The sequence below is a fragment of the Prionailurus bengalensis genome, chromosome C1 (assembly GCF_016509475.1).
Source record: "Prionailurus bengalensis isolate Pbe53 chromosome C1, Fcat_Pben_1.1_paternal_pri, whole genome shotgun sequence".
NCBI lineage: Eukaryota > Metazoa > Chordata > Mammalia > Carnivora > Felidae > Prionailurus > Prionailurus bengalensis.
In genome coordinates, this window is record NC_057345.1 from 31,662,280 (window position 1) to 31,675,595 (window position 13,316).

The 13,316-nt window shown below is 57.6% G+C and overlaps 1 protein-coding gene across 1 annotated transcript in view; it reads left to right on the forward strand.

The window, feature by feature from the left end:
- The first annotated feature begins 9,103 nt into the window (after positions 1 to 9,103).
- KCNQ4 (potassium voltage-gated channel subfamily Q member 4) overlaps positions 9,104 to 13,316 on the forward strand; it is a 53,329-nt gene continuing 49,116 nt past the window's right edge. The window contains 2 exon segments of the mRNA XM_043574570.1: positions 9,104 to 9,140; positions 9,142 to 9,419. Of these exon segments, the coding sequence (XP_043430505.1) occupies positions 9,105 to 9,140; positions 9,142 to 9,419 (314 nt within the window). The 5' untranslated portion in view covers position 9,104.

Here is a 13,316-nt window from a genome sequence, read left to right on the forward strand (position 1 = left end):
CTAGCAAGGTGCAGTGACTTGCCCAAGGTCACTCCGTGAATAGGGGTGGAGCTGAAGCCAAAACGGTGGTATCCTGACCCGTGTGTGTGCATAGTGGCTTTCCGGCCAAAGGTGGTGGGGTGCACGTAAGAACAAGACTTTACCAAATGTGAACAGTCTCCTTTTGTTCTGCCTCCCCAAGCCATTGGTCCAGTCTTGGGTATACGCGGAGTAAATAAAGCAATCGGATCTGGTGTGTGGACAGCTGGTGGTTGGGATGGCTGTCTCAGACTGGTGCTGGAGACTGGAGGCCCCTGGGGTTTTGAAGGCCACCTGGCCAGCCTCCTTGCTGTTCAGTTCTGCTGAGGCCACAAGGGGGCAGCAGGCAGCACTTCCCCAAGCCTCAGGATGGTGCCGTGTCTCACCCACCTTTATCCTGACTTGAGGCTGTTCTAGGAACTACAAGGGGGTAGGACTGTCCCCTTTTTCAGTGGGTCCTAAGTTCTTAACCCCATCCCTGGTAAGACCCTTAACTTTTGAAGGCAGGGGCATCTCTAGGGCAACTGAGGGCTGCAAACACTGTCCCAAGCATTACATCAGGGTAGGTTCTCAGGTTTTATTTATTTTTTAAAGTAATCTTTATACCCAGCCTGGGGCTCGAACTCATGACCCCAAGATGAAGCGTCACATGCTCTACTGACCGAGCCAGCCAGTTACCCCCGTTCTCAGATTTTAATAAGACTTTCTGGCAACCCAAGTTCATTCGAGGCCCTTCTTATCTCCCTAGTTTTGTGTCTTTCCACTCTCCTCTCTCCACTCTATGCACTCGGTTACCCACTGGTCCCTGACCTCACCTCCATGTTTTCAGAATGTACTGGCCCAATGCCTGGAATGTTTTTTTTTTACTTCCTCTTCCACTTACTGATGTCCTAGACATCCATCAAGGCCCAATTTAAATGGCGCTTGCTGAGAAACTTCTAACTCCTGGGGCAGAGTCTGCAAAGACCTCTTCCATGCTCCCACAGCAGTGTCTACAGCCTCTCCTGTTTGCGCTCGTATTCACAGTCATTCAGCAAATATTTCCTTGGCACTTTCTGTGTGTCCGAAATTGTTTTGGACATTGTAAAAACAGCTGAAAATTAGCCAGATGAGATTGTGTTATCGTGGAGCTTACATTGGGTTGGGGGAAAGGGGGGAGAGTGGATGGGAATGAGAGAGAGAGAGAGAGAGAGAAGCAGAAATCCCCTATCACTCTTAGAAGTTTCTGGATTTGGCTGTCTTCCTTACAGATGGTCCTCCTCCAGTTCAGAGTCCTCTCTGCACCTCCAGAGCCCAGCACAGGGCCTGGGACCAAGAGGATACGAGTGACTGATGAAGAGTGAATGAACATAAACCCTTCCCTGAAAACAGGGCCTCCACACCCCCACTCATTCCCACCTCCGCTCGTCTCTTGCTATTGCTTTTCCCTTGTTAACAATTTTTGTTTGTTTTATTGAGCTCTGATACTGTGCGAGGCAGGGATAGTAGATAGAGATTATTCTTTAGAGAAATTTCTGTGTAGGAAAATATATTTAAGCTTGATGCCTAATAGATGATCTCATTTCATCTTTACATCCTCATAAGGTAGGTATTCTCGTTTTATAAGTGAGAAGTGGGGGTTCAAAGAGGTTGAGAAATTACCTGAGGTCACCAGCTGGTCGAGTGGAGCCAGATGCTTCAAGAAGCCTCCCGTCCCAGCCGGGCTCAGCCCCATTGGTCTCCTCCCCTCTGTTCAGGATTCTTTCAACGTTTATTTATTTTTGGGACAGAGAGAGACAGAGCATGAACGGGGGAGGGGCAGAGAGAGAGGGAGACACAGAATCGGAAACAGGCTCCAGGCTCTGAGCCATCAACCCAGAGCCTGACGCGGGGCTCGAACTCACGGACCGCGAGATCGTGACCTGGCTGAAGTCGGACGCTTAACCAACTGCGCCACCCAGGCGCCCCCCTCTGTTCAGGATTCTTCTCCGCTAGAGAATAAGAGCTCCCGCACTCCCCTCCCCTGGTAGGGACCTAGCTTTTGTCCCACGACTCCAGCGTCTGTAAGGCCTCTGTACGGGGGCATCTGACCTCCCAGGAGGAGAGGACCCTAGAGGGGAGGTCAAGTGCCTGGTCACAGGAGCAACTTGGATGTGGCCTCCCCAAGCTCCCTGAGCTGGGCCGGTGGTGTTACTCCCTAGCTTGGGTTTGGAAGAGGGGATGGGAGAAGCAGCAAGGCTGGTGCCCGGGAGGGGAGAACATAAGATGGGTCCCAGTTGAGGACAGGGTGGGCTGGGTTCCTCTGGCTGGTGCTGAGGAGCAGTCCAAAGTAGCCAGCCCCCCTCGGCAGCCTGGAGCCCCCTCACCTCTCCAGCTCCCCAACTCTCCCCCAAGCCCCTGTGCCTCTCTCTTTCAAGTGAAATTCTGAGACAGAAGCTTTCTAAGATCTCGCATGTGTCAAATGTCTTTATTTTGCCCTTTGTTTGGCGACGGATGGCATTCTAACTTCACAATTATTTGCGCTCAGCACTCTGAAGATACTATTCCATTGTCTTTTGGCATCTGTTGTTGCTGATGAGACGCTTACTGTCAGTTCAATTATTGGACCTTTGTAGATAAGCTATCTTTTCTCTCTGGTGGCTTTTAGAATTTCCTTTTTATTCTTGATATTCTACACTTTAGCTAAAAGGTGTCTAGATGTCGTTTTGTTTTGTTTTTAAAGATATCTTACTAGGCAGTCTGAGTCTTTTCGATCTAGAAATTCATGTCTTATTTCTGGAAAGATCTTAGTCACTCTTTCCAGTATCTTTTTCCGGAGATAAAACATGCTGGGGTTTCTTCTTCAATCTTCAATGCCTCTTGCATGTTTTTAATCTCCTTATCGTACTGTGCTTTGTTCTGGAGGATTTCCTTGGTTCTAGTTTCTAATTCACTAATTCTCTCTTCAGCTGCATTCACTCTACTAACCCACGTATTGACTTTTTTTTTTAATGTCAGTGACTTTAGTTTTCATTTCTAAAATTTCTAGATAGTTCTGTTCATATCTGCTACATGGTTTGACATCTTTCTGTTCTTGTTTTATAGATGCTATTCCTTCTTTTATCTTCTTGAGGATTTTAACTATATTACACTTCCTTTCAGATTGCTCCGTTATCTCTAGATCTTTAAGTATGAAGTCTCCCATGAGAGCGATGTCTCTCAAGATACTGTACTTTTTCTTACATGTTGTGAAGTTTATCCTTGAGATAGTTCTTTTCAGCACATTTTCCTGACCATACCTGGAGATATAGAAGCCACCCAAAGAGCTGATTTCTCAGCTGTATTTGCCCAAACCATGTGGATGTGCACAGCCCCAAACTAGTTCTTATATTAGTGTCTTGGCTTGGGACTTTTCTGCCCAGAGCCAAGACCAGGAGGCTAGGAGGCAGAGATCTATTAGTCCTGTGTATGGCAGGCAGCACTTGCCCAGACCCAGCATCAGGCAGGGAGCCTATGGCAGCCCCTGCCACTTGTGGGGTTTGCAACTATACCTTCTGTCCTGCTGAATGCCTCCTCAGAGGTATAGCCTCTACTATTCACCAGAATGCCCTCTCACTTCTGGCCCTTAGAGACTTCTCACTCTTGCTTTTGAGTTTGGATATATTTTTATAAGTCGTCCAGAATTTATCTTGTATGTATCTTTTAAGGAAGAGGGACTTTAATACATGTTCAATCAAGTTCGACCTGGAAGTCCCACTCTCTGGGCCTCGACCCCTGTCATTGAGCCCCCAGCCTCCCTTCTGAGCCCCCATTATCCTCCTTGGACCCCTATCTCCTTCACCAAGTCTTATCCCTTTTCTGGACCCCCTTCTCTGCTACTCAGCCTGCAGTCCCTTCTGCTAACATCATCTCCTTCCCTGAGCCTGCATCGAAGCTTCTCCCACCAGGGGAGCAGGGAAGCTTTCTTCCAATGCACCCTCAGCAACTCAGAAACGTCCTTCCTCTTCGCTTTGCAACCGAGTCCACAAGTCCCAGCGGATCTCACTGAGAACACGGAGCCTACCAGCACGCCTGCAGTAGTAGTGGAGCCTTCTGCATGGTCTTCCAGGGGTTGGGGGTCAAGGAGGAAGAATCTCGAAGCCAGAGGAGGAGCCACAAAAGAAGGGATGGTTTTGACTTTCAACTCCACACCCCCTCTCCTTCAGTGTCTCCTCTTTGTGGGCCCCCCTCCAGCCCTGAGGATCAATGGGGGTTCACTTTCGCTGAGCTCAGCAACACCGTTCCCTCCCTACTTCCTGTGTCTCTGAACTGACTGGCCCTGAAGGCCTGCGTGGGCTGGGCTGGGGAAAGCTCAGGGGCACACGGAGATCTGGGGGGATAGAAACTCCTCTGTTCCCTCCGGTACCTCCCACCTGCCGAGGGGCCTAAGTCTCTTGTTCTCTCTGGCCTCACTGCGAAACAGAAGCAGGCCTGATCTTTATACTTCTTCCTCCTGCTCACAGTGGAGTGGAGCCCTGGGAGTGAATGATGCAAGTGATGCCATTACCCCGTGTGCACCCCACCCTGCACGCCAAGCCCCTGCTCCTAGGAAGCCTTCCCAGATTGAGAAGAGCTGCTAAGACTAGGAGCTTCTCACACCATGCCCCCTCTCCCATGCATTCAGTCTTCCTGATAGCTGGGCAAGGTGGGGTAGAGGTGGAGTGGCTTGCCCAAGGTTACCAGCTAATCCAGAGGTAGAGGCAGGAAGCCCAGCCATGACCTGTAGTTCAGTGCTCTTTCTGCCCCTGGCACTGCCGGCCTCCTTGGGTGCCGATCCCTCCAACTCCACCCCTCCTGAGCCCTCTCCTATGGAGCCCCAGCCTCTGCAGCATGGCCAGGCTAAGGCTGTGGCCAGACTCTTTCCTATCAGGCCAAACTGGACCCTCCAGCTTAGCATTCAAGGCCCCTGGTGTCCCCCTTGCCAAGCTTGCCCTTCCTCCCCTCTGCTCTATAACTTCTCCATCCCTACCCCCCACCTACACATACACACACACCCTACAACACAGGGGTAGAGAGCAAGATTAGGTGAGTCTCTTCACTGACCCTCGGTCTTCTTGTCTGTAAAATGGGGGTGTAAGCAGCGTTGCATCACAGGGTTTTGGGTTGGGGTGCCGAAATAAGACAATGCAGGCGGATCACCCTGGATAAGGCCTAGCATTTAGCCCGGACCTCATTAACGGGGTCTGCAGGCGTCATTGGCTGCACTTCTCCGCACCTCTCCGAGTCCCCCTGCCCCTGTCCCCTTGTGGAGACATTGCCAGTGGAGACTTTTCCCTTGTCTGACCTCTAGCAGCCCTAAGAGCTGTAAGAAAACCCCGGGGGAGAAGGAAGAGGAGGAAGTCGGGTGGGTGGAACCTCGACCCCCCCCCTCACCCCAACCCAAGCAGAACACCTGTGCTTGAATACTTCTTACATGTTGGGGTGCTACTTTACGATTCTGTCTATAAGGAGGATTCCACTGTTAGTAAAATCTGAAAACCACAGACTTAAAACCCCGCTTCCCACTCCAAGAAAAGACTCTGCACCTTTGGTTGACCTGAGATCACACCGGTGGGCTGTTATAGTCAATGACAGGCTTGAGCCTGGCCCCGGGACAGAGGTCCCAGACACTTTTAGACCCGAACCCTCACAGACCCGGGAGCCTCCACCCCTGGCAGGGGTGAGCCACGGAGAACAAGGATCAGGCCATCTACAGTTCCCCTCAGCCTACAGCACTGGTCCCAGGATCCCAGTGCACAGTAGGCAGGTGCCAGCCAGCAGGGAGGACAGGTCACAGACAGTTCTGGGGTCACCCACGGGCTGTGTATCCTTCAGTGCGTTCCTGTATCTCTCTGAGCCTCAGCTTCCACACATGCAAATGGCTGCTCTCTGTCTCAGATGGGGCAGGACCTGGCACACAGCTGGTGCCCTGCAAATGGGAGCTCTCCCTCCCCACCCTTCCTCTCAATCAATACTTGCTCCATTGATGGATGATGGTGACAGTGATGAACTACAGGAGATCCTGGAGTCCTGCCCCCTTCTTCTGGTACAGATGGAAAAACTGAGGCCCATAGTGGGGAAGGGACCCGCCCAGGTGGGTCTGGGCAGAGTGGAGACATTCCGGTAGTGTTAGGCAGTGTTACCAGGGAGAGGTGCAGGGGCTGGGGGGTGGGAAAGAAGCTGCTGAGGGTGGGGTACAGGGAACAGGTGGGAGAGAGGAAGAGAAGGAGGAGGGTGGGAAGCCACAGCACCCCCCCCCCACCCCTGCAGCAGGGAGGCGGACTGAGAGAGCTTGAGACAGCTGTTTGCTCAGAAAAGTGTCTTAGTCACTAAAGGCTGTGGTGAGGAAAGTCCATCCTCCCAGTCATGTCCTGGGAATCCGGATGGGGGCAGGAAGGCCACCGGGTGACCCTCAAAGTGGCCACCTGTCCTCTCAGAACCGGACTTTCTCCTCTGCCTCTTCCAGTCCTTATGCGCACGCATGCGCGCGCGCACACACACACACACACACACACACACACACACCCCAAATAAACCGCTTATGGCCTCCTAGGACCATCTTCTCCATTCCCCTCACCCCTTAAGAAGAGTCCACGTCTTTCCACTTTAAAAAGGAGTGGGCCTGTCCCTCTGTTTGTTACACACACCCCTGCAGGAGAAACAGGCAAAGTCTGTGTCCTATGAAAGTCCTTCCTGAGATCTAACTTCCATCCCTCTGGCAGCCATGGTCTCTTTCCTTTTCCTGCTGCCAGTGAGGAGGTTGTCTGGAGCTGGAGTTGGCAAAGGTGATGAGGGGCCCTCTCCTGGCAGTGAGGGCTCCTCACAAAGAGAGGAAGCGACTTGTTCAGCATCTCAGATGGGAAGAGAACCGTGGGGTCCAGAGGTGACACTAAGCTTAAAGATCAGATTTCCAAGAACAGACCCAGGTTCAGATATTCTGGGTATTGGTAAGGGCAACCTGGGTTCAAGTGGCGTTTCTGCCACAGAACGGCCTCTAAAAGATCTCCGGAACAACCCAGATCCTTTAACAACTGCTTTTCTTTCCACCTACCATTCAAGTCCTCAGATCTTCTTAGTCCTACCCTACAGGACCCCTCCCTGATTGTGGAAGCCCAGACAGTCCCATAGAGTACCGGAAAGCGTTGCCGCATCTCTAGGGGGTGCTAGCTTCATCCCACAGGGAGACAGGAAGGATGCGGTGCATCTGTAGCTGGGCCCTGGGGTCCAGAAACCTTCACCAGCTACCAGCGAGGTCGGGGCATAACCTGCCCAGAGGCACCAGGCTCTGGCCCTGGGCACACCTGCAGCTTCAAGGAACAGCAGGAAAGATTCAGGTCAGACCCCAGAAGGCATCCCGTGTTATGCAGAGGGAAAAGGGTCACTAGCCGGGCACGGGTGTGGGCCAGCTGCCAAGCTGGGCTCGGGGACCCCCCAGGTCCCGGCAGCCCCCTCCCCGCCGCCTGCAGATCTGCCTCTCTCCCTCCCCCACAGGCGCTCAGCAGATCAATGCTGCCTTTGCTGACAGCTGAGAATCGAGCTCGCCTTCCCGCCCCCTGCCCCGCCCCTCCCGCTCCGCTGGGTCCCCCGAGATCCTCCCGGAGGAACGAGAAGAGTTTGCTGCGGAAGCCTTCACCCTGGGGCAGGGCGGGAGGAGGGAGCGGCTGGTGGGGCCCAGGCTTCCGTCAGGGGAAGAGGGAAGGAGGATCGGGAAACCCAAATTACCACTCCGCGCAGGGCCCAGAGGGCTAAAGGGAACGAAAGGGCTGCCCCCTACTGCTAGAGGAGGTCAGGCACCAAGAACTTTCCAGCTGGAGAGGGAGTTCGTGGGAAAAGAGTCTCCCGTTTGAGGGTGGGATTCTGTGGGCCTCTGGGGAGAAAGTTGTCCGGCCCGCAGCGCTAGTTCAGAGCTCACCTCCCATCACCCACGTGCCTTGACCTGGGAGGGAGGCCAGGTAGCGGTTCAGGCTGGGTTGGCTGGGAGCAGGCCCCTCCATCAGAGGAGACTCTTCGTAGGGCAGGGTGGCCAGCCAGGAGGCTCTTTCCCCCACACGAAGAAGGGAAGCGCAGACGTGGGCGTGGGGCTGGGGGTGGGAGGAAGAACGGACACACCCGGGGTCCACTGTGCAACACACTGTGACCCAGCTCGGCAGCGCTGGGACAGCAGGCCTTTCAGGTAGGAGCTGCTCGCCGAGCCACACGCGGCACCGGCACATTCTACACACGCCGCCCAGCGGACTAAGGGCACGACCCGACGGGGCACACCTCATCGCTTCCACCGCCACACCCAGCGGGGCCTGGACGGTGCACACTCCTCTTCACACCCCTCCCCATCGTGCCCACGCCCCACACCTGCACGCACTCCATCCCATCACCGCGCGCACCCGCAGCCGCCCGCTCTGCACACACGGAGCACGCACTTCTGCATCCACTCGCACCCGAACTCCACGGGACGCCGAGCCCCGTCCACGGCCGCGGCCGCAACTCCACACTCCACGCCCCACTTTCCGCAGCCACACACCGGGCGTCCCACCCCAGCCCGGCCTTCGGGGCCCGGCAGCCCCTCGCGGCGGTGCACGCCACTTGCACGCGGCCACAGCCCCCCGGGGGCCGCCGCCACGCGGTCGGGTCCCGGCACCGACTCGGCGGCCCGCGCGGCCGGCGCGCCCGGCCCCGCCGCTCGCTCCGCGCGCCCCCCTCCGCCTCGCCGCGCCCGCCCGCTCGCTCCCTCCCGATTTGGGAAGGCGGCCGCGGGGCGGGCGGGGGTGGCGGGGGAGGGGCGGGGCGGGGGAGGATGACATGTGAGCGGCGCGCCTGAGGCAGGTGGAAAGGCGAGCGGCATGGAGCGCGTAATAAGAGAGTTGGAGTCGGAAAGAGCCGCCCCAGTCGCCGGGGAAGCGGGCGGTCAGTGCGGGCTCCGGCGGCCCCCAGGCTCCGCGCGCCCGCCCCCGGCCCCCGCGCCTCCCCGGCCCGGCCCCTAGCCCCCGCCGCCCCGCGCCGGCCCCGGGCTGCCCCGCCGGGCCCGGGTCCGAGCCATGCGCCGCTGAGCGCCCCGCGCGCGCCCGCCCCGGACCTTAGCCGGGCCCCGGCCCCCCCTCTGCCCGGCGCCGCCCATGGCCGAGGCCCCCCCGCGCCGCCTCGGCCTGGCCCCCCCCGCCCGGGGACGCCCCCCGAGCCGAGCTGGTGGCGCTCACCGCGGTGCAGAGCGAGCGGGGCGAGGCGGGCGGGGGCGGCTCCCCGCGCCGCCTCGGCCTTCTGGGCAGCCCCCTGCCGCCGGGCGCGCCCCTCCCTGGGCCGGGCTCGGGCTCGGGCTCCGCCTGCGGCCAGCGCTCCTCCGCCGCGCACAAGCGCTACCGCCGCCTGCAGAACTGGGTCTACAACGTGCTGGAGCGACCCCGCGGCTGGGCCTTCGTCTACCACGTCTTCATGTGAGTTTGCGACCCTGCGCCCCTTGCCGCGCCCCCGTGTGTCGACCCCCGCGCGGCCGCTGCCCGAGCCCGGGGCTCCCCGGGGATGGTCGGCCGCCATGACTCCGCCCCCCGCACCCCCCCACCCCAAGTTCCCACGACCGACCCTCCTCTCTACCCCCAAGCCTGAGCCCGATTTCTGATCCCCCGGTCTGACCTTAACCCTGATCCCCAGGTCCTGATCCCCGCTTGACCTCGCTTCTGACCTCCCCACCGCAACTCTTTATTTTCACCCTGATCTCCAACCCCTGCTCCTCTGTCCCAGGTACTCCCCACATCCAGCTTCTGGTCCCCCATCCTCTCTGCATTCCGGAGCCACTACAGCGGGGTCCCCTTTCCTCTTCCCTGCCTGTCTCCTTGTGCCCCAGACACAAAAGGGACTCATTGGCCCCCACACACTTTCTGTCACCATCTCCCCAACTTTGTTGGCAGAGTGGGCTTCCCCCCCGGGCTCCCCTTGGAGATGACCCTGTCCAGGAATGGCCTCCACTCCATTCTGGGGCTGGCCCCCCATTGTAGGTGTTTGGGGGTCCCCGTGAGCCACCTGAGCCCTGACACTCGTGTGTGCTGTATGTCTGTCTTCACCCAGCCTCCCCTCCACCGTCAACTCCCCAGTGGCAGCAGCGGGCGGCCCTGCTAGCTTGCCCAGCTCGCTGGCTGCTGCACCAGGCCTGGCGCTGGGCACCCTGGGGAAAAAGAAAGAGGAGAGGGGCAGGTTTGGAAACACTGACGCTGCGGGCCCCCTCCTCCCCCTTGCCGAGCTCCTACAACTTTCAAAAACACTGACCCCTCTTGGATGTAAAGAGTGAATTTTGGCAGCTTAGAGCTCAGTCTTGGGGGACGGCCTGGCCCAGCCGGGAACATGAGAGGCCCCGCAGATATCAGTTGAAGGGCCGGGCCTGGCGCTGGGACGCCCGGAGGTGCCCGAGAAAGACCTCCGGTCCCTGGAAAATGTACCGATATTAATTCCTTATTGCTGCTCTCAGAGAGGGCTCTCTGGTCTTGGGGTCTCCTGGGTGGTCCCCTTGCCTACCCACCTGACTGTCAGACGGTCTTTCTGCCTTGTCTGGCTGGCCCTGTGCCGGAATTTCCACCTGTGTGTGGTTGGCCCGTCTATTCATCTCTCCCCCTGACTGTCCAGCCGTCCCTCTGCTTGTCTGTTTCCGTCCCTCTGTGTGCCTGCCTGTCCACCTGTCCATCTGCCTGTCCACCTGCCTCACTCTTCTACTTGTCTTTTTCTTCCTGCCTGCCTCTGCCCCATCCTGACTGGGCCCACAGAATTTCAGAGGTGCAGGGGAGGAAAATGCTAGCAAAAGAGCCCCCCCCCCCCCCCCCCCCCCCCCCCCCCCCCCCCCCCCCCGCCACAGGGAAGGTGGAGGAAAAGAACTCTCTCAGCCAGTATGCTTGGGGGCAGGGGTGGGGATGGGGGTGGGGGTGTAGCCTTGACTTTGTGCAGAGACCCCCGCTGGGCTAGGCCCCGGGGCAGAGTGGAGTTTGTCAGGACATAAGGTCAGGTTTAGGGTCATGGTCAGCTGTTAGGAGTAGTTCAACGCCCCCCCCCCCATGCCCATTGGGAGGGTCCAAGCTGAATATTTTTCGCGGCAGAGAGGACTGCTGGAGTGACGACAGTACAAGGGACAGTGGGGTCAGGTGAGAGGAGCAGGGGGACTGCTAATTAAGGGTGGTTGTACTGCTTGCATTGCAGCCTGGGGTGCCCAAGGAGGCTGAGATGCAGAGAGCGCTGTGCCTTCCGTGGGCTCCTCTTGGGAGATGACTTGTCCAAGGCATGGCTGGGCCTGGGGAAGCCAGTTGCCCTCTGGGGTGGGGGTCTTTAGTCCCGAGGCCTGGCCTCTCGGTCTCCATGGGGGTCACTGGAGGTGAAGGACCAGCCTCATGTCACCTGGCTAGCCACTGTCTTCGCCTCCTCTGGAAGGGCCTCTCCTTCCTCTCCAGGAGCTAAATCCGCTGGCACCTTTGCCCCACATCCTGCCCTTTCCGGATGCCAGGAATGCCCTGGCCAGGGGCACGCTTGTTCTGACCACTTGTGCCCGGGAGCCCAGGGACGAGGCATCTCAGGAGCTCTGAGGAAGGAAATGCGGTGTGAAAACATCCAGACATTTAGGAGTTCTCAGGGAACTGGTCATCTGACTTAGAGATCAAAGGAAGTGAGGGGTTGGGAGCCCCACCTCTTGTGGGCTGTGTGATCTTGGGTTGATGGCTGGGCCTCTCTGAGCTTTTAGATGTCTCGGCCATCAAAGTGGTTAGAAACCCCAGCCTTGTGGACCTCCCTCTTGGATAAGGTAATAGGTGGGAAAGAGCTTGGTGAGCTGGAAGGGTCTGAGTGTAAAAGATGGATGTTATTATTGGGGCTGGCAGACGGGGCCCACACAGGAGGCCTCTCCCATTCTCGAGGCGCTCCAGGTGTGGGGTTTCTCAGTCACTCACTGTAGGGTCTTGGCTGTTCTTGCCAGGAAGTGCTTCCTGCTCTTGGACTTCTAGCTCTCCCGCTGCACTGTTGGTCAAATCCCTTCCCCACTCCACAATGGCGCTCAGAGGCAGCTCAAGCGTAGGGGTTCCAATGTGCACAGTTAGCAAGCACCCCCTTCCCAGAGGCTCAGGCCCAAGTAGGAGGGCCCTGGCAGAAAAGCCTGGAAGAGGAGGGCTCAGAAGGAGGGAATTGGGGTGAGCTGGGTCTGTTCACCCCAGGCGACACCGCCCTCACACCTGCCAGCGAGGTCCTCCTGGGCCCCGCACCTTTTCTGGCACCGAGGTGTGGGAGATTACCCAGAAGACAAGCCCCGATTTTTCCTCTCCTGCCAGTGCAGCTGTGGCCTCTGGGAAGTGGGAACCGCTGACTCCGGTCTTCTCCTTACTGAGGTCCAGCCTGAGGGATTGTGGGCCCATCTCTGAGCTCTCTCACCTCTCTTTAGGCTCCCAGTCCTCTCAGCCAGTCCCTCCTCTGCATCCCCAGCCTTTGACTTAAGCCCTCAACCCTTTATAGACCCTGCTCTCTGAATTTTGAGAAACACCACATCACTGCCCATCCTGCTTCTTGAGCCTTCGGGAAGGATGCTCACCTCCTTGCTGCATTCTCTCAAAGGCCACCCCAGCCTCCCTTTTGAAGCCAGAGCGCTGGAAGGGGCTGATACAGGGCAAGGCCCCATCACTTCCCATCTTCCCCGCGCCACTGTGAGGCTGGCTGCTTCCAGCCCCCAGCTGCCCAGTACTTTCTCTATGTGAAGGCTTACACTCTGTAAACATCCTCCTCAGCCTTGTCCCTGGGGTCAGAAGCTGTGGGAATGGGGAGGGAAGGAGGTGGCCGCCGCTCCTGGGGCCCTAGACTCCTAATGCGGGAGTCCTCCAAGCTCCCACCCTGACCATCTGAGAAAGATCACCGCCTGGGTTGGAAATAAGTCCAGCAGAGGGGGCCCAGAGCCCTCAGGCATCCCCACTAGGTGGGTCCTCACATTTTGACAGCCCATTTTGCTTATGAGAAAACTAAGGCTCCCGAGTCAAACAGTGAATGAGAAGCAAATGCAGAACCAGACGCAAAGACTCCTGACTTCCTGTCCAGGACCACCCCCTGCTCCCTGCAGCCGCCTGGGTTGGCCCTTGGAATTTGAACTGAAGTTTCTCATCACGCGTGGAGCATCGGTTATGTGGCCGGGCACCGTGCTAAGTGCTCTCCGTAGACCATGTCCTTGAGGAGGGTACTGTTCTCCTCCTCCTTTGACAGATGGGGAGACTGAGGCTCAAGAGAGGTCACTGAGGAGCCTGCTCAGAGCTAGGTCGGACTCAGAGCTGTCTTTCTCCTGCGACTCGGCTTAGGCCAGCAGCCCAGCCCCAGGCCCAGCCTCA